We start from the raw sequence: 20,542 nt of genomic DNA on the forward strand, positions 1-20,542 counted from the left end.
TACATGCATATTTTGTAAATGTTTTTAATTGACCCTCCAAGCTGCAGATTTCTTTGAGTACACCATGTTTAATAACTGTAGTTTTATTTTACTTATGTTGCAAATTTGCCCTACCCTACAGTTCACATTGTTCTGCTTTTATATTTTAAATTTTTCTGTGTATCTGTATGCTTCCATTTGCCTTTCACTTTGCTGCAGGTATGCCTGAATTTCTAAACGGTAGGACAACAAAATTTCAATTCTGTTCAGTTTTAGAGCACAGTGACCCAAAATGTTTGAGGAATGTTTCCGAAACCTTGTTTAATATATACACAATGAATGTTAAGGTAATTCTGAAGACAGATGTGGGTATAACCTGCAACAATAAAGATCTACCCAATAAAGATTGGTGAATGTTCTTCCTTCCTGTTACAAACTGCTATTTAAAAGAAAATACAATAAGAAATGAAGAAAATATTCTGGAGACTTATAGACATAACTTTATTTTTGAGTGCACATTTTTTTACATTTCTGTAGTGTCCTGTTTGTTAAAAAAATCCAACTTAGAAAAAGGGACCGAACAACATAAAAAAAAGTAGAAAATTGCATATGTTCAGTATTTACACATTTATAGAAAGGACAAAGAACAAAGAAATTAACCAAGAAAGAAGAGTTTTTGTAGCCATACAAAAACATCTGTGTACATAGAAGTGTGTGGAAAAAGGAAAACATTATATATTCTTTAGGCTTTTATTTATTTTGTTGAAAACTTTTTTTTTTTATCCTTCTTTTTCTAAGACACTATAGAGCTGCAAAAAAGTGCTTAATATATTGGCTGGAAGGTATAAAAGCAAATTATTGTCAATGTCAAAATTAAACAACTCTAATTTAATATAGGTAATTCTTTTACAGTATGTACAGGGTCACAGGTGACATCACATTGATGTTAATGACAAAAATGTACTCCCTATAAAAAATAATTGACAAACGTTCCCCAACAATAAAATGGTAATAACCAGAGTGTATTTTATCCAACCACGTTTGGTCAATCGGAACAGCTTTAAAGCAGTAGTAGTCACAGGAACTGATGAAGGCTGTTTGAAGTGCATCCTGGCTTTATTCCGCGACAGCGCTGGGCCCGCTGGGCTCACTGACAGAATCCCTGGACCTGGGTCCAGAATATTCTCCAATAAATGAGCCGTCCTCATCAAATTCCCCTTTCTCTTCTGCGTAATCAACCAAGCTGTCTCTGCTGTCGCTGTCCCAGACTGTGTCATCTCTGGCATCCAAGATAAATCCCTTCAGTGGCTTTTCGTCACTGTCACTGCCATCGGTAACAACAGAGAAGGAGGACTCTGGTCAGTGGTGCAATGCACAAGCAAGGACATCTCACAGAGAGCAAAGAATGGGACAAATTGCATACAACTGGTTTTGACACACAATCTCAGACATGTGCACATGCAGCACCTTCATCATTTTTTGACACCTTTGGTAAGGATGTGTAAAAAAGTCTAAAAATAAATTAATGTTTTATGGCAGTACAGCCATCTCACACTAAATAATGTATACAAATTCAAATGTTAATCAGTCTACACTTGTACAGTGGGGAAAAAATGTTAAGAAATAATTTATTTCTCTGTTTCAGAGGGGCCACTGTTAGAGGTACAACTAAAACACTTCTAGGAAATAAATGTGACTGAAATTCTTTTTTTAAAGTACACTTTACCTTTCTAAGTTGATTAAAGTGTTTAGGAAAATACATGTACGACCTCAACAAATAGGCCCATTTGCCTACTCTTCAAAATGGGTAAGACAAGAGAATAGATCGATTAAGAAAGCCATCGTTCTGCAGCATACTCACACTTTATAAGACCATTAAACCAAACTGGAACACATTTCGGCGTCAATAGGTATCTCTAAGTTTTGCTTCAACCCACCTTGATCAGATATTAGCTTATTAACTGAGCAATTTGGCCATTTGATTCAGGTGTACAGTTCAAGGGACACCAGTCAATGGATCTACTTCAATGTCTTACCTTTTTTTCTCAACTATAATCTCATGTTCTTTTGACCAAAACATGTGTTTCAACGGTTGATATTGCAAAATGAGGTGAGTATTTATTTTTCATTGCCATTCCCTGACCTTCCTTGACAACGCACGTCTGCCTTACTTGAATCTCACGTTCTCTTCTCTTTCCTATTTGGAAATGGCAACCGGCCCTCTGTGTCCTAACAAGTTATTACACAAAGGAAATAGAAGGTTCTTATGGATTAAAAATCTGAAAAATAACATAAATATATGAATACTGTTAAGAAATGCTCACGTTGCATTTAATGTGTTAGTATACTTAGGAGAACCATTATTTCTTCCGACTTTAATGTAAGGAGAAATACTTTTCCTCTTGTGTGATTTATTTCCAGTACTAAATAAAAGCACAGGAAAAAGGTTTTATAAAAGAGGAAGTGGGTCTCTGGATGTTCTAGAGAGACTGCAAAGAGGAAAGACCAAAGACTTTCACTGGTGTTTTTGTTAAAAAACCTTCATTGAATGTGTGGGATTTTTTGGAAGCCAATTTAAATGTTGAATTTTAAAACAAATCCAGTGTGAGATTATGCTCCCGCGATAAAATAACTTATTCGAAACCTTCTTACACATTTGTACCAGGGGTTCCATTAAATATAGAGGCCGATGTGCATTTCACACAGTATGATCAAAAACCTGACAGAGAAGCCCGAGCAAACATTGTATTTTTGGCAGTACTGAATGCTAGGCCCTACCAGCCCACCGACAAACAACAACGTGCAGTATATCACTACATGCAGAAGGCGGGGGAAGGTGCTACGACTGCACAGCAGGAAAAAGAGCACGGGGGGTTGGGGGGCAGGGAGGGCTTTCTACAATCACTTCACTAATTGCTAATTGCCAAGGCTCCAAGACCAAAGGCAATTTCAAATCTCTTTAGAGTCGGCGATGGAAATTGCCAGACTGCTGCGAGAAAGATGCCAAGTGGAAGGTTTGTGTCTGTTGTGGAAGAGAAGGCTGAGATTTGTAGAAGGCAGAAGGGGGAAGAAGAGGAGGTGCGTATGCAATCCCAGACAAACAGCCTGTCATTCCTGGTATTCCCAGGGGCTCACGGGCGAGCCGAGGAGATTAGATGCCAATTTAACATTGGGCAAGAGGCCAAGGCGTCTCTCTTAAAGACACGGGGTCACCTCAAAACACTGATATTCTTCCTCCTTTGCCTTTTTTTCCCCCCCAAACTCCTCCAAACTAACAATTTTAGTAACACCTCTTACCCACTTTGATACTGTACACGCAACACAAAGCACTGACACACACAAACTCAGGTGGTACGCGCATGGTAGTGCCCATGGAGGGGTACTGCAGCTGAGACTCGAGTCAAAATGAAGCCCACAACTGCAAGTAGGGATTCAAGCATGAGAACAATGCCAAAGATTATACTTTGAGTCTCCTTCACGGGGACTTTTAATGACCAATCTTATCAAGCCCACTTTGTAAAGCCGTTTATGATGCAAGCCACATAAGGTCCACATTACAACCTTCTTTTCCCAGGCTTTTCCTTATCAAACCTTCTTTCACCAACGTCTCTAGAGCGGCGAAGATAAGTAGCTGTTATCTAAGAGCGGTGAAATGCCACTGCCGCCGCAGCCCGCCCACAGTGACTTTGAATTCTGCGATAAAACGTGGCTGAGAGTTGTTGAGCCCCAGCTTACTCGGGACCTCAATTTGCTGTATCCTGTTCCTGTTTCAATAAAGAAAAAAGCTGTTTCACAAACAGGTAAAAGGGAGGCAATAGACTAACGTCCCCCGAAAGAAAGTGATCATTTAGGTCTTGCCACCGATACGTGTTGACTCGAATTTAGTCTACGGTACGCATTTCAGGTGCCTTTTCTTTGTCTTGCACTTAAAAGTTTTCAGTAACGTCTTAGATAAAAACAAAAACATCAAGAGAAACAAACATTTTTGAACATGCACTTCGTTTTCACAAAACTGCACATGAAATAATAGGATATTTATTCAAAGGTGAGGGGGAAAAAAAACAACAATTATATGAGTCAAACAACCTGGTGCAGGTGACACCTGCTGTTTTCAGAGTGGACGGAGGGGCAAAAGGCGTAGATGGAAAGAGAAAGCATCAGAAGCATAATTACCACTTGTCAGCTCCCCAGACACATGGGATACCAGTGGTCTATTGCCTTCAGAGATTCAAAGGGCACAAGAGAGCCCTGAAACTAGCTCTGAAGGCAGCCAAACAACATCACAGCGAGGCTAAGGGCACTCTGGGGGGACAGTACTGCAAACAGCCTCATGAAGCCAACCATGAGAAGCATTTCAACCAGTTTGTTGGAGTCAGAAATCTGCACATGCTCACTAACGCATCTCCTGTCTGCTGAGTGTGTAGGAGCTCTTTATAGAGCTATATCAGACTGTGAGTGTTGTTTCTTCATACACAGGGCAAAGTGTTTGCAATCCCTTGACACTTTCACATTCTTGTCATGTTGCCACCACAAACGTCCATTTATTTTATTTGGATTTCAGGTGACAGGTCAACACAAAGCAGTACATTTTTATAAAGTGGAAGGAAAATAATACATAATGACATGCTGAACAAGGAAAGCAGCCAAGAGCATTTGGTACTGTAACTATGGAGGAGCTGCACGTAGGCACAGGTCAGGTCGGGGGAATCTCTTGACAGGAACTCTATTAGTTATGACCTTGACATGCCTGGCCTTAATGGCTTTATAGAGGCTAAACGCAGGGCTAGCCACAAAGAAAATCTATTGGAGGCACTAAAATATACTGGTGCAGAGGTTTACCTTCCATCAGGACAACAAGCCTCAAAATGCAGCCAGAAAAAAAGTCCAGACCTAAATCCAACTGCAAGTCTGTGCAAAACTCAAAAGCTACTGTTCACAGGCGTTCTCTGTCCAATCAGACTGAGCTTTGCAAATAAGAATGGGCAAAAACAGTGTTTTAGGTATTATTAGTCATACCTCAAATGACTTGCAACTGTAACTGTGGCGAAAGGTGATACTGATTCAGGGGGCCATTTGCAAACGCATGGCCCACTTTTCTGATTTTGTTTTTCTTTTGAAAAAGCCATGTACAATTTTCATTCCACTTCACAATTACGCTCTACTTTGTGAGGCTTTGCCCTAAAATCCCACAATACACTTTAAAGTTAATAGTTGTAATGTGACAAATCTCTTAAAACGTACAAATGCTATCAATGCTTTTGCCAGGCACTGCATGGACAAACAAAGCTTCAGTTATTATTTTTGCTACTCGTTCCCTCACATTAAACCTCTTCTGAAATGTGTGGGAATAACACTGTTTAAACCAGTAAAGTTCATTGATGCAACCTGTTTAACAGAATTGTCATTTTATAATCAGAGCACAAAAACAGTAACTTGGCAGCAGCCACACGATTGTGAGTAATCACGTTCAGAATAAAACTGTATGATTACAGGTATAATGTAGGCAGACAGAGGAAGCTATTTCAAGAGATTTCTGCTCCAACAAACATCTTATTGTCTCACTGTTTGCAGCGCTGCCGTCCAAGAAAATAGGGTTCGGTTAATTTACCATCGCTGCCATTGTAGCAGCTAAACAATGGGAAGAATAAAACATTCAAAAGATATTTTAAAGTACAACAGCTGTCTGCTTGAGACTCGAAGGCCTGGTTTTTCACCATTTCTAATGCGTAGTTTAAGCCTGCTTTACAGAATGGCACACATTACACACATCTGAAACCTTTGGACCTGCAGTGGAAGCTTCCTCTGTTGTGGTCTCAGCTAAATATATTTCATATAATACTTTCTGACTCACAATGTGAAATTGCTTTAGGTAAATATGCAGTTGCCAAGCTTCCAGAGTAGCACAAATACAGTGTGAGAAAATCAATCTGTACCAGACCGTACTGAAGCCAAAGTAGGATAAATTGAGAAGGTTACAAGCCATAAAGTTTTTTTTTGTTTTGTTTTTTCACAAACGGATCATTTGGGAAATTCTATTTCTTAAATCCAGACATTCTTTATTAGTTCATTTGGAGAAAAATGACCTTTTGACACCAGAAAAATTGCAAAGCCATGATATTTTTTTCCACATTTAAAACTGCTGAGTTATACAAAGTTCTATTCCATTTAAAATTAGTTTTTTTATTTGATTTGTATATAATTATTTAGCTGAGCAATGGGCATTTTATGGATTTTAATGAATCTAGTCATGTCTATCATATTGGTTGAAACAAGTCACAAATGAGGATCTAATCAAACTCTGAATCTTGTTAACCTCACCTAACGTCTGCCTTTTGAGTACAATAGAAAAGAGATGAACTTGGAAATCTGACTCATATCAGATGACCAGTTCCTGGTCTTAATTTGTTCTGGTTCTAATCAGCATTAGCAGGTGCACATACTAATTTGGACTCTGGGGCTTCTGAGAGGACCTTCATAAGTCGAAGCTAACTCGCTCTCATTAGACAACACATTTTCCGGCTGTAGCATCCAACATGGATTGGCTTTAAACTGAATTCAAAAACTCACCAGCAAAGAAAGACACAGAATTATAAAAACGTTCCTTATTATGGTCGCTTGTAGTTCCCACCGTCAAACTGAGCGGTAAGAACAATTTAAACACATACAGCTAAAGAAAGGTTTAAACACTATGGCATCAAAAAATCATTGGCAGGAAACTCCTAAAATATGCCATTCACAGAGGCTCTAAAATCTCGACCCAGATCTCAGCAGAAAGTTAGCCATTACAGCCTGGTACTATTCAGAAGAGGAAATGTAAAATAACGTTTCATCAGAAATATGACCAGTTGACAGAGGATAAAATGTGCAGTACAGATGGTTTTGACTAACAGTGTTTATCTGTGGACACTAGAACTTTGTTTCCCTGGGTTGTCAAACCAGACTTAGTCTCGTCAAGGACCAGCAACTACAAACTGTATGACAGGCAAGTACAAGGTGTGGCCCAGTGGCCATTTGTGGCCCCTGTACTGATTTTGGGTGGCCCCCAAACTGCATTTCAAGAAAGATTTGGTCCACCAATTTGAAATATTACAGAATTTGAAGTCAATACTATAATGGTTCCTCCTGAGCAAAAATACATTGAAATGGTGGCAAGAAGGTAAAATAGTCTCAGTAGTGAGCCAAAAAAATAAATAAGAAGAGTTTTTTCTATTTTCTGATAAAATGCAAAGTTTTTACCTTTTTGCAACTGGAAACTTTACGTTGTCCCGTCACTCTCTTCATTTAAACCAATTACTCAAATGTATTTCAAGTGAGCTCCTCCCATTTAAAGCACAGCTGCTTTCAAAATATCCAAATGTATTTTTCTACCAGCAGCAGAAACACTATTTGTTTGAAAGGACATAAGCACAACTGTACTCTAATTCAAAAATGGCAAACACAAATGCACATACTAACATTAAAATAGCCTACATGCGCGACGTGGGTAGCACAGTCTGAAAAGCAGAAACATGCACACAATCTAAATCTAACTACAGCGTGAAAACACATGATTCCAGCTAAAAGGGAACAAAGCTTAAGCTGAGGGCTATTCACTACTCCTAAGTACACTTTGTGATTACCTAGCCCATTAAATGATGAGTACACTGGCTTCCAGGTTGATCCTGGTAAACGTCACGAGTGCGAGGTTTGCTTTTAGGATGAGAACCAGGGGTGGGGAATAAAAACATAACTGTGATTTGTGAGTACTCTCTTCCCCATTCACATTTGTTGTTGTTTGAGGCTGCCAGTGCTGCTGGAACATAATGCATATCAAGGAGATGGATTAACTTCATCGCCACACATCTGGGCCGCAGCCGTCTCCAGCAGCAGCACCAGGATGTTGCTCACCTGTATTCATAGGTGTCCTCATTCATTCCTCGAGACTCTGCGTCAGGAAAGAGGTCCTCCTTCTCTTTTACTGTAAAAAAAGGGCAGGAAAACCATTCATCACGACTGTTTCACTTCTATAATTGGAATGAATCTTGTTCATTATTTTGTGCTGCACATTTCTAAAACACTCCAAACTGAGATTTATGCAAAAAAAAGTATGTATTTGTAACATTTACCAAGGGAAATAAACCACATAAGACTCTAGACATGTCTTACTTTCTCAAAGAATCCCATTCAGACCTATATTAGGCATTGCTATAAATGTTCTGTGACATAAACATATATCAAGCTTGACATGCTCTGTACACATTGCATTAAGTTTTAACATGTAGAGCATCTTCTCTGGATGTGTGCACAAAGTGCTGTCTGCTCCCTGTGTAAACAGGCTCTGAAAATAACAGTGTCTTTTGAGGCAGACAAAAGAAGGGGGTTTCGTGAAAAGAGCTAGACGGACAACGGGGTAATCCAAAGAAGCTGATGAAATATTCAGTGCTTCTTGTCAAACACTACTGCAGGCAAAGAAGCATAGTAGCTATAGTGTGAGAAGTAGGGAACGCAGGTTGGAATGGAAAAGAGACAATTTACAGCGACAAAACGCTACGAGATGGAAACTGACTTTGATACTGGGCAGAAAAAAAGGGTAAAAGGCAAGAGCCAAAAAAGATTGCACAGGTGAGAGGTAGGGAGCAGGGGAACAAAGAGTGCTTATTCTCACTTCCTATGCTGGACGAGAAATGCAATCATTTTTGCCAAGCAGAACTAACAGGATTGTACAACTTCCAGTGTTTGATTTGCAAGTAAACTACAGCAGATGCAAGCTTAGTGTGAACGATCCAGAGTTTGGGACCACTGGGATAGATGGGGACCCACATAGAGTGTCTTGCAAAAGTATTACAACCTCTTGACTTGTATTTTTTCAAATAACAACTACAAACTTCTGTTTAGTTTTAATTTGATTTTCCGTCACAAAAAAGTACTGCACAATTGTTAAGTGGAAGGAAAATAGTGGTAAGTTTTACTAATGAAAATCAGAAACGTGTGGCATGCTTATCAATGTAGCAGTTTGATCGACCCTTTGTACAACCACCATTTATTTATCTTTTGGGGGTTGTCTCTTCAAGCAAATCTAAAAATAAAAATAAATTGTCCCTTCCTCTTTGCAAAATAGCTGTAAACTCGGTCAGATTGGTCGAAGAGCATCTGTGATTTTTTCTACGAAGAAGCCGAGAAATGGCTTCTTCTCGGTGTTACATTTCTCAGATTGCAGCAGACCAAAAAACAAGCAAAATGAGGGTGAACATCGGTCAAACTTTTGAGCGTTGATGCAATGGGGCTCAGAACCCAGGTTGCTGCTTTCCTTCTGGACAGGTAGGTATTTACTAATGCTAACCAAAGGACCTGGCAACCAGCTGGCAAACAGTACAACTGAACCTTGGATTAAGAGCGGACGAGCTCAAGCGTGGCACCTACTGAGTTTAACTCCACCTGTGGGAGGAGTTACGCCGGGCTCACACTGAATACGGTGCAGATGCAAGGAACCCAAACGATTAAAAATCAATGTGTACACTAAAATCAGCCACAGTGCGGGTCCAGGTCCGGTTACCAAGGCCATGCGCACTGCAAAGATTTCCCCAAGAAGGAAGTCTGGCCGGATGCCGCAGCGGTCCCTAGATCAAGGTCCTGAATTTCACAAGCTAAACAGGAAATGTTGGGTGATGGACAGGAGAAATTCCGCTGAATTTCAGATTAAAATCCCCTCAACAATTTACGCTAACATGACTAGTGTACCCAAAATGGCAACCCAGAAACACAAGGAAAGAGGGGGACTTTAGGAGGATGAAATAGGATATTTATGCGCACGGATAACGAGTTTTGCCCGAGAAAACGAAAACCTTAGCAGTTTTTTGTTCATTTATGAGGCACAGCCACAGAAAGGAATATGTGAACCTCTGTTCTCGTGAGGGTCCTTTCCGCAGCTGGCCACTATCTCCCTAGGAGCAGTGTGAGTGGGTGTTTGCTGCAAACTGGAACTGGATCAGGACGGTAACCTGCACCGTAGCTAGTGTGAGCCCTGGGTTAAACTTGTAGCTATCTCCTTTAAGACTTCTTTTGAAAGTCTAAATGTTGACTTGTTTTTGTTGACACTGACAACCATTACAAGAGGACAAGGTGCTGGTGTGGTGGGAGCCGTGGTAGGAGAATGACAAAAGAACCAGATAAGCTAATCAGAGCAAATGTAGAGCAGCTGAGTGAGAATAGACTAAGAAACTAACCCAAAAGCATGAACTGACATGGCTAAACTAAAATGATCACAAATAAACAACGAGAAAATACTCAAACTACACGAAAGAAAACCAAAGCCCAAATGCCAGCAGAACGTGACACCACATTCTCTTAGTACCATATCTTTTTGGTTACAAGCAGCTCAGGGGCGCTGCCACTGTTTCAGAACATAGTTCTGTTTGAGAATTAGGATTCAAATCAAACTGAACTTAATCTCTGGTGGTATCCGAAAAAGGGACTTGTTGTCAAGCACACAGCTTGCACGGCTTGATATCCAACAACACTGTATCTTAAAATCTGTGTCTCCCCCCTCCCCCATCAGTTCATCAGTTCCAACGGTTCAGGTGAAGTATGTAAATTATTCATATTTATCATTATTATTTTTCACAAACTGACATTATAACCACAATATGACACCTGGAAAAAAAAGGTTGAAATTCCTTCATTCCTTCATAATGAATTAATTTAAACTGGCTTGTGGCTTTTTGCATGATTTACAGATTTTTGAAAACCATATGAATTTTTTATTCCAAGTGTAAGCTTGAGTCACTTTTGGATCAAGCTGGTATAAATCTAGATCAACTGTATAGGTTTAAATCAGGGATATATATATATATATATATATATATATATATATATATATATATATATATATATATATATATATATATAGATATAAACCAAACATTGACATTGACTCATGTTTGATTAGGTCGATGTGTAGATTCAGCAATGAAATCAGCTGCATTGCTTTCTGACTTTTCCACAAGTAGAGGACATTTGCTATGTTTATGACTTGGCTAGTGGAAAACAACTCTCTTTCTGTTTCTTTCTGGCTTTCTTTCAGCAATTCATCAAGCTTGCCACTCGTCAACAAAGGCCAGGTTTGTGCAGTATCTGAGTAATGGCTGTCAACAGATCCTCCCATCTGAGGTGTGGATCTTTGCAGCTCCTCCAGAGTTACCGTGGGCCTATGATTTATGCTCCGCTTGCCTGGACAGTCAGTTTAGATAGAGGGCCATGTCCTGGCATGGTTACAGCTTGAATACCCCCTGAATTTTCTAATGATGGACTGACAACTGCTTAGGCTATTGTTTTACAGCATAAGCCCACTTTAAATATCTTCATGACGTTACAGAACAGCTGCATTTATAATGATATTAAAGTATAAACAGATGGACTTTACTCATTCGATAACTTCTGATGGCAGTAACTTGCACTGGATGTTGTTTATGAGTAAACGGAGCTGAACACCAAAACATTTCACACTCTTCAAATGTTTTTTTTTTGTGAAACCCTTTGAACGCAGTGTGTTATTTTGCTTCAATTTCACAGTGTTGCACAACATATGCATAGGTTTGTGGCTGTTAAGTGATAAAATATGAATACCTTCAAGAGGTATAAGTACTTTTGCAAGGCTCTGCACAGCAACCATCTTCAAACAGGGTTGGGATTCAGAGTTGAACAACTCTTCACTGAGCAAAATGATAAGGGGACCCTTTTCTAGACAAGGCTAACTGACCTTTTCCCATGGAGACCGTGTCTTGTTGCCGACGTGGCGGCATACCTGCATATTTGCCACCTTTGTTTTTCGTCACAAAGCACACTATCACCGCAACAAGGGTGAGTAGTGCCACAGCACACAGCGTCCCAATGAACCAGCGCTGAGTCGCAATGCTGGCCTCGCTCCTTCTCACACCTGAGAAGAGAAAGAGCAAAGAGACACAGAGGTCAACAATCTTCCAAACACACGGGTTTGTTCGAATAATTCTCAAACAACTTTGTCTTTAAGAATAAGCAGAACTCACTTGGGTTTGAGAGGATGCTTTCACATTGCATTACACTCACATTCCTTTCGCCTATAACACACTGTCACTTCTGATAGAATATTAAACAGGAAAAGAAGAGGGAAACCAACAAAGGTGCCTGAACAAAATCAAGCAATGCATTACATTACCCAGCATCAATAAACTGTCAGTTTCACAGTGAAGTGCAGACACAATTAGATCTTTAATCCCTAAAACTCTGCTGACAATAACCACACACACACACACACACACACACACACACACACAAAACAGTACATATAGCTCCAACGTCCCACTTCTCTTTAATCCGCCTATGATTATTTAGAAATCCTCAACCCTGTTCGATGCAGACGTGAGCTTTCATAAATGAAGCTGCAGTCATGGAACCACAAGAGGTGTGAAGTGGAAGACAACTAGACCAAAGGTGAGCACTAGGCCTAAAATTAACTGTTTATCAGACATCTCCCCTTCTAATAAAGAAAATAAAATAAAAAGTGGAGGTATGTGAGAGGAAAAAATATGCTTCTCTCATTATTGTATTTACAAGGACAAACGGGAGTCTGGAAGCTGACCTCTACTAACTACAATGGCTGAAGTCTGGTGACCTCTTAAGCATACAATTGGAAAGAATTCAATTCAATAAAATAAAAATAAAAATAATACCAATAAATAGTTTATTAATCCCAAATGGGTTAAGAACTTGACAAGTATCAGATGGCACACCTTACAATATGCTACTGGTTTTAGGTCAGGATTTTAAACATTACAATCGATTAATATCTAACTCTCTTGGCATAAAAACATGATGGAGGCCAACCACTAGTCCGAGAAGCTCAATGCAGACTTCTGGTAATGCAGAACGTATGCGGTGGTGACACACGCCAGAGCGACACTGAGGTGCGAGAGATTTTTATTATCACACTATAAATAAAGGCTTATTGACATAATCATCTTGCAAATCAACATTTAGGAGTTACAAGTACCCCTTACATAATAGGTAAAGGAAATGCAGTCGATTAAATGAAATCAAATGAAATAATATCAGATTGATATTTGAGAAGGTAAATTAAGTTTAGGTGGATTTTAAGTATTGCATTATATGTTTGTTCAGTCTTATTATGGTCTTCAACACTTCAAGAAATGCCATTTACCATCACCTCCACAGCCACGTACAGGCAGGTTTACATTAGCTGTCACACTAGCAACGATCATAGGGGGAAGTCATTGCCAACATTTAAGCTATCAAACATAAATTTGTTGCAGTATAATTAAATTAAATTTATCTAAGCACATTTAGAAATAGTTATGGAAATGAGTAAAACAGTTGCATATATATATTTTTAGTGACCGAGTATACTTGCATATGATACTCCCTAAGCCTCCTATCAATGTTTACCAAAGGCTGAGACGAGAAAAGTAGCTTACGGTTATTCATATAAGCCACACAAAGCTGAGAGTCGCCCTGCTCCTCTCTAGCAGTCCAGCTGATTTTAGCAAAGGTGTCACTCACATAAGAGCTTATGTTGAACAGCGCTGGAACTGATAAAGGAGAGAAGAAACAGGAGGAGGAAAGGAAACGAGACAGGCACAGAGAAAAGGAGTGAGATGGCAGGAAAAGAGGATTAGCAGAGGAAAACAGGATCCCCCGTGGCTTCAAACCAGCGCATCTCGCAGAAACCCTTCAAGAAAAACAGTTCAAAAGCTACGTCTGGGCCTCAGACGTAATGGAGAGGAGCTGGATTTACGTTCATGAAGAGAAGATTTATAGATCGCAAGAGGGCATCGCATCCTTTCTTCATCCTGTATTAAGTAAACCCGACATTTCCTGACACCGCCCACCAAGGACAGATATGAGAACGAGTTGAAATTACTTTGCGTCTATCCAAGTACGCTTCATACCTTTAAGAAAACAAGTAGAATGGTTGGGATCAGGGAGCCGGGAACAGATTGCAGTTGAGCACCGCAATGAAAGTGAAGCCTCAGATGATGGATTTCTGCAGCAATGCTGTCAGGTAGCGTCTTCAACAAGTGAGCGCTACTGACTATATAAAGTCTGAGATGTTAAAGCAAGTGGGACAACTGTGCTAAGTTAAACCTTTGCCACAGCAAAAACACGGCAACTAAAGAAAAGTCCGATCAGTAAATTAGGATCTTTAAATTTAAGCCACAACTACAGTTGTTGGTCCTTTACAAAAAATGTTGTCGGTCTTTTTCACAACTGTTAGAAACAAGAGATCGTCTCTGGTATTTTATTAGTACAGCCTGAAAGGACAAGCTTTAGCTGAGGCTACGAACAGCTAAACATTACAAGAACAGCACGCCTACAACCTTGTGTATCTCTATACCAGCATATGTCTATGTGGACCAGCTACATCAGCTGCAGGCGCTGGTACATACTGTTCAGAGACAGGAACCACAGCTGGAGCGGGGAAAAATCTTCAGGAGAAAAAAAAAAAAAAAGGAAAATAAAATACAGCAGAAAGCTGGCTTCAAGGTTTACACAGCAGCCAGGCTCAGACACGCAATCGGAAACAGCTGCAGGAATGTAGCAGCATTTCAAACACTGAGATGGGCAATCTGCTTGTTAATGGCATGAATTAAGAAATGATTAAATCACAATACACTTTTGGCTTTTTCCTGAAAATCTAGGCAAGGTCATCCAGGCTAACCTGTCGGCAAAACTATAATGTTCGTTGGTTCGCGTCTTATGCAAGTGATTGGGGGCTTTTTATAGAAGATATTGCTCATTACATTGTTGTTTTTTTTTTGGTTTTTCATGGACCATTTTCTAAAATTAAAATATCACAATCTGCACGCTATGTTTATACTTCTACGTGTCAAATAGTCCTTTAAAATCATGGTATAGATAGCATTTACTTTGCAAAAGAAGACAAGCCATATGTGTTTTTTGTCTTATTGTGAGTTATGGCTTTCTGCCCAGGGCAGCACAACCTGGGATCCTTTGCAAAGACGTTTTACTTAGAGTTAAACAAAAAATGAAACATAACCTCTGCCAGATTTACTATTAGAAGTGTTTTCCTTCGATCAAGAAGTTTCATTCTAATAGGAAAGGTTAGGAGGCCTGAAAGATGTCAGGGATCTGGCTGGACCAATCCATGACATCAGTATTGCTCCCAGTCAAAAGAACCACGTCAAGAGTAAACGTTTACTTTAAACGTTAATCTTCCAGGGGTAGCAATATTTTTGCTGTATTTGCATGCAAACGGAGAGTTCGCTGTATGAAAATATGCTAACGTTTGGTGTCTCATTCACAGCTTATGATTTGCTTATGGGTACTTCAATGTTCTAATGAGTTTGGGCCACTTTTAACCCTTTACCAATTTAAAATATTTAACGTGATTGGACCTCAACTGAATCATTCTGCACACACAGACTCTCAGACACAACTTGCTATTTTTGAAACCTTTATTCAATTTGAGTGCCATCCCTGCAAAACTGTTCAGGATGTTTTCTTTTTTTTATTAATATTTGTTTCTTAATTCAGTGTTAAGGGGAAAACACTGTAAGAGCCGTATTGCCCCATTAAATGGTAAAAATGTTGTCAAGAACTGCATCAAAGCTCAAATCATACAGAGCGAAGATGCAAATTCTCCCAAACCAATTGCACTTTGTATTTTTCTGTCTGTGATTTGTCTGTTAATTAACTTGAAGTTGTATTTCTGTGGTCACTTGTTTTATTAATTGGACTGTCAAGCGTGAAAACCCTCCACTCAGTCTGATCTTCCACTTTATCAAAACACATTGAAAGCAGCAAACAGTATTTTTCCCAGTGACGACTGAATCCCAGGCTGATAAATGTGAGGGGGGGAAATCAGGCCTTGACTAATGCGGTTACATCTTAACTTTTAGGTTTAACATCCTACGGATTTATTTGTGAAGACAGCTGATGTGTTCGAATGCTCTACCGGGAAGCAAGGTATTTTATCTGTTGAGAAGGGGTTTATTTTTCTGTGACTTTCCAGGCATATGCTCCTCTGTGCTTTCTGTCTTTTTTATTTTTTTTTTGCAGCCTACTGGATTTCTCTTGCTTTCTTATCTCATGAGATTTCTCTCTTTGTTCTGTGCCGGCTGTTAGAAATTCTCTCTCAGCTTTTTTTCTGTTTTTGTTTCCTTGGTTTTTTTGTTTTATTTTATTTTTTTGCACATGTTTCTGTGTTTCCATCTCATATTTGTGATACTCTTTTAGCATCACAAAGTTTCCAAACAGATACTTCTAGTTTTAAAGAAATATCTGTTAAAAAAAAAAAAATCAAGATTTGTTTTTTGTTGTTGGTCTGAATGATTTTTCTGATAAGTATATGTCCATCCTGCTCCCACCATTTAAGGAACCCACAGTCCCAGATGTAAAGGGGAGAGTCCTTATTCATATGCATTCATTTTGTAACTGTGTCACCGTATTCTCCCCGTTTATGTGCGCAGATTCATTGAGACCCTGCTCCATCCTACTGGCATCCATAAATCTCTCCTCTGCATTGTGACTAACAACCCTGAGGACAACTCTTTTAAACGGAAGAGTTTCATCTTCAGGCTGGACATTCATTGATGCAGGAAGGCTTTTCATCTACAGATATTTGCAGAAATATGAAATGCAATTATGTGCCTTGTTTTTGTTTATAGCATACTAACATTTTCTCATGCCTCCTTTTTTCCCTTTCCTCTTGCTCTGTAAGATAATGGCTGGGGGACTCTGCACAGCTTTATATATCAATGATCATTAATCTTTCCACAATTCCAAGAAAATCTATACAAATTACACCTCCTCTCCCCAACACAGTCATTGGCTTGAGAGAATCCATTATAGGTCATGTGACTCACAATATGCAAGCTAGTTTCCTGTGAATTTAGCTGTGCACAGTGAAGCAACAATTTTTTGTCAATAATCTGTAAGCGTGGTATAATGGCATTCATTAAACCTACCCTTAGGCATTAGAGAGCAACTCAGTAAATGAGAATATCCTCAAAAACTTAATTTATTTCAATAATAACATTTTAAAAAGGTAAACAAACTCATAGCAATGTTTTTACACACATATATAGTTGCGTCTTTTAATTTTGATTATCAAATCTCAGCTAATAAAAACCCCAAATATCAGTTTCGATGAAAATTAGAATACTACAGGACACCTTTAAAATGAGGTTTTTTAATGGAGGAATATTATGGTATGCAAATGCCACGCTCTACACAATATTAGCGAAGACTTCCCATTTCAGGGTAGGCCACAAAGAGCCGTAGCTAAGGAAGCTGTATGCAAGCATATTATAGGAAAATTGAGTGGAAGGAAAAGTGTAGTATAAAATTTTCCCCAAACCAACATAAATGACTGCAGCCTTTGGGGGATTGTGAAAGAGAGCCAATTTATAAGTTTAGGAGAGATCTAGGCAATTCATTCAGTGCTGCAAGAGCCACTCACACAGGTCCTGGATATAATCATCAAAATGGATGAACATTAGTGAAATATATTGAATTGTGTATGTGTTTTACTTTATGAGATTAAATTATTGAAATAAATCCCATGTCCTTGTATGTAGTTCTAATCAGTAAAGTTATTTCAACAGTTTGAATTAATCTAAAATTATATTGTTAGATCGCCAAGAAAAACTAATGTCAATGATAGATATCACAGAAGACAAAGTGGAAATATGTTTCAAGTACAGGAAGAAATTTTTCTTATGAATAACCAGTATAACTCATTTGGTAAATCTACACATGAACATAATATGTTCTGCTTGTCTGAACAGCCTTTCCTGTAAGCACTTATTTTGCCCACTTCATAGTCTACTGTTTAGTGAAGAAGAAAAAAAGCAGATTTGGATTAAAGTAAAAACCTGGGAAATAATTTGTATTTTACATGTAAAACTTTTCATATTTCCTTCAGAGTTACATTTTATATTTTAAAAATAGTTGATCTTGAACAGGTTAATGATGATATTTTCTACCACAAAGTGTTCATAAATTTCTCATATTGGTTTAAATCATGGTTGTTTCACAAATAGTGTGGAATGAAGGAAGGAATGTTAATGAAATAGAGCCTGAATGTATCTTTGCAACTTTCCGACTGGTCTAAAAGTCAAATATTGATGGAGTGACACAGTGTTGTGGTTGGGCAAAACATTCTGCCTACATAATAGTGTGTTAGTCACTGTGCCAACACAACCTTGGCCCTTCCAGGCAAAACTGGAGGTGTGCTGTGGTACCTGGCACCAAGATAATTACATGGAGAGTCTAAGTCTTGAAAGTAATCAGTTGGGGCCTCCATAGATCAGACTTTTTCAGATTTCAGACCTTCTCCTGCTCATCAAGAAATGCTCAATAGTTCTGAGATCTGGGAACTCTGGAGCTCAGGTTAACAACTCACACTTTTTACTGGGCTCTGTAATGCCATTTATGAACCATTTTTGGTTCATGAGGAGGGGAATTATCCCGCTGAAAGATTCCACAACCACAAAATCTGTCAAAAGTGTTTCCACGAAAAGCTTGTTCGTGGTCAGCAACAATGCTTCGGTAGGTGGAACCGGTTAAGAGTAGTCATCTTGGAAAGGTTTGGGGTTCGATTTCAGCTTCCTCCCCTGCTACGTGTCCATGTGCGATTGGTGCACGACATTTATCCCCAAGTTTCCAACCAATCTGCTGGTAGTATATGAATGTGTGTGTGTGTGTGTGTGTGTGTGTGTGTGTGTGTGTGTGTGTGTGTGTGTGTGTGTGTGTGTGTGTGTGTGTGTGTGTTTGCATGTCAAAGTGACACACACACACAAATGGCAAGGGCCAAAGAACATTGCTTAAAGCACTGTTTGCCGACTTGCCTTCAGCTCAAAGTGAATTCCGGTGCAATGTTTTCCCCAGGTACGCAACACAAACACACCCACTGATCCACATGATGTAAAAAAAAAAACACTTAATTCCTCATGAGCCACAGGTCAGCATGGGTATCCTGAACTGTCTGCGGCTTCACAGCCCCAAACAGAACAAACTGCGATGCGTCGTCTATTCTGACACCTTGCAGCATTAACTTGTTCAGCAGTAAGAGCAACAGTAGCCTTTGTTGGATCCAGGGACAACCCTCCCTCTCTATATACATCAATGAAGTTCCTTTCGCTTTCTGTGCTTGTCCTTACGTCTAGCTTTAAAACTCAGAATTAGACCAACATGTTGCTCTGCAGCCACGCCTAAAGTCATAACCTCTTTTTCTGTTTTGACCACCAAAGCACTCGCTTCCAGCCAGCGAAAACTGACGCAACAGTCACATCTTGCTTTTAGCTGCTCCAGACGGAGTGGAGGTCACGGTATATCAGATAAGATAAAGGTTTGAGTTGACCGCGTTAAACAAAGCGGGGCTAGGGTTGCGTCAAGTCTGCCTAATTCAAGAGGAGAAATTACAGATTTGTAGCTGCAGAAAAACCAGCAGATAAAACATGCAATATCTTTTTCGCCCTTATTTTCCTACAAAGTTTATTAAAGGGAACTTAAAGCATTACCTATTTGATGTAGCAAAAAAAAAAATAAGCAAATGTTTCTTCTCTTTTTTTCTGCTTTACTAGCTGACTGGTGTGTAGGCTGACAGCAAGGCAAAGGCGCAACCGTTCTAGAGAAGGATTGCTAAAATGTCTCTTTGACCCCAAGGTCCAGGAGAAGAGCAATCTCCAAATCTTGATTTCTGGTTCTAAGGACGGACCTGAATTGAGACTGTGGGTGGAAAGAAAAGTAACGGTGCCATGAGAAAACCCAAGCATGTGTGCCGAGAGGATAACTCCAATGAACTGCAGACCTTTTTGCTGCAGGGCAACAATACAACCAGCACATCACCATGCGCTCTATGTTTTTTTTTTTATTACTATAATTTTCCCAATCCTTATTCATGAGAGGATTTAGAGGAGAGAAATGTTCATAATTTCAAAAAAAACAGCACAGAATTCCAGTTTGATGCAAACTATGCTTCGGTTAGAAGAAAAAATCTGCAGTTTTCTCTGGCCCAGCGACTCTCATTCAGTAAATGGTTATACAATCTGTGTAGAAAGCATAATATTATAGAGAAAACCTATTGTGCTTTTTAAGGTAACAGCTAGGCTAAAAAAAACCTAAAAAAAAAAAACGAAGCCTTTCAAAAGTAACATGTAAAGAATGTTTTCTTCCGTCATTAGCTTTTACTCATCTCTGTCCCCATAAACTCTGACCAGATTCGCTGTTTCTATTGAAAAAAAAGCACCGACACAGCAGGAGGATGGTGTCTTTAAGTAATTGTGCGATGTTAGTTTTCCACCACGCTTAGTGTTTTTCATGAAGCCCCAGAAAGCTCGGCTTTTGTCTCATCGGAGAAAAGCATCGTCTTCAACACGTTCGCTGAGTCCTCTAAATGGCGTGTGGCACAATGCAAACAAGACTTCATATGGTTCCCTTTATAAATGAGACTTAAAGCCACATATGTGGAGTGTCTGACTAATAGTTTTCCTGTCAACTGACTCGCTCATTCTTCCTTGCAAATTATCTGAAGTTCAGTAAGAATAGATGGAAAGTAGTAGTAGTAATA

General features: G+C 39.2%; 1 protein-coding gene across 12 annotated transcripts in view; it reads right to left on the minus strand.

Annotated features, from left to right (window-relative positions):
• Positions 1–456: 456 nt before the first annotated feature.
• chl1a (cell adhesion molecule L1-like a) overlaps positions 457–20,542 on the minus strand; it is a 133,546-nt gene continuing 113,460 nt past the window's right edge. For 4 of the 12 annotated variants that reach the window (XM_036136428.1, XM_036136430.1, XM_021322005.2 and 1 more), the window contains 3 exons: positions 11,714–11,890; positions 7,867–7,936; positions 457–1,303 (listed from right to left, as the gene is read on the minus strand). In XM_036136428.1, the coding sequence (XP_035992321.1) occupies positions 1,096–1,303; positions 7,867–7,936; positions 11,714–11,890 (455 nt within the window). In that variant the 3' untranslated portion in view covers positions 457–1,095. Of the gene's footprint in view, positions 1,304–7,598; positions 7,709–7,866; positions 7,937–11,713; positions 11,891–20,542 lie in introns of those variants that run through there. The other 8 variants (XM_021322008.2, XM_036136440.1, XM_036136461.1 and 5 more) reach the window with 7 other exon arrangements.

Source organism: Fundulus heteroclitus, chromosome 1 (assembly GCF_011125445.2).
Source record: "Fundulus heteroclitus isolate FHET01 chromosome 1, MU-UCD_Fhet_4.1, whole genome shotgun sequence".
NCBI lineage: Eukaryota > Metazoa > Chordata > Actinopteri > Cyprinodontiformes > Fundulidae > Fundulus > Fundulus heteroclitus.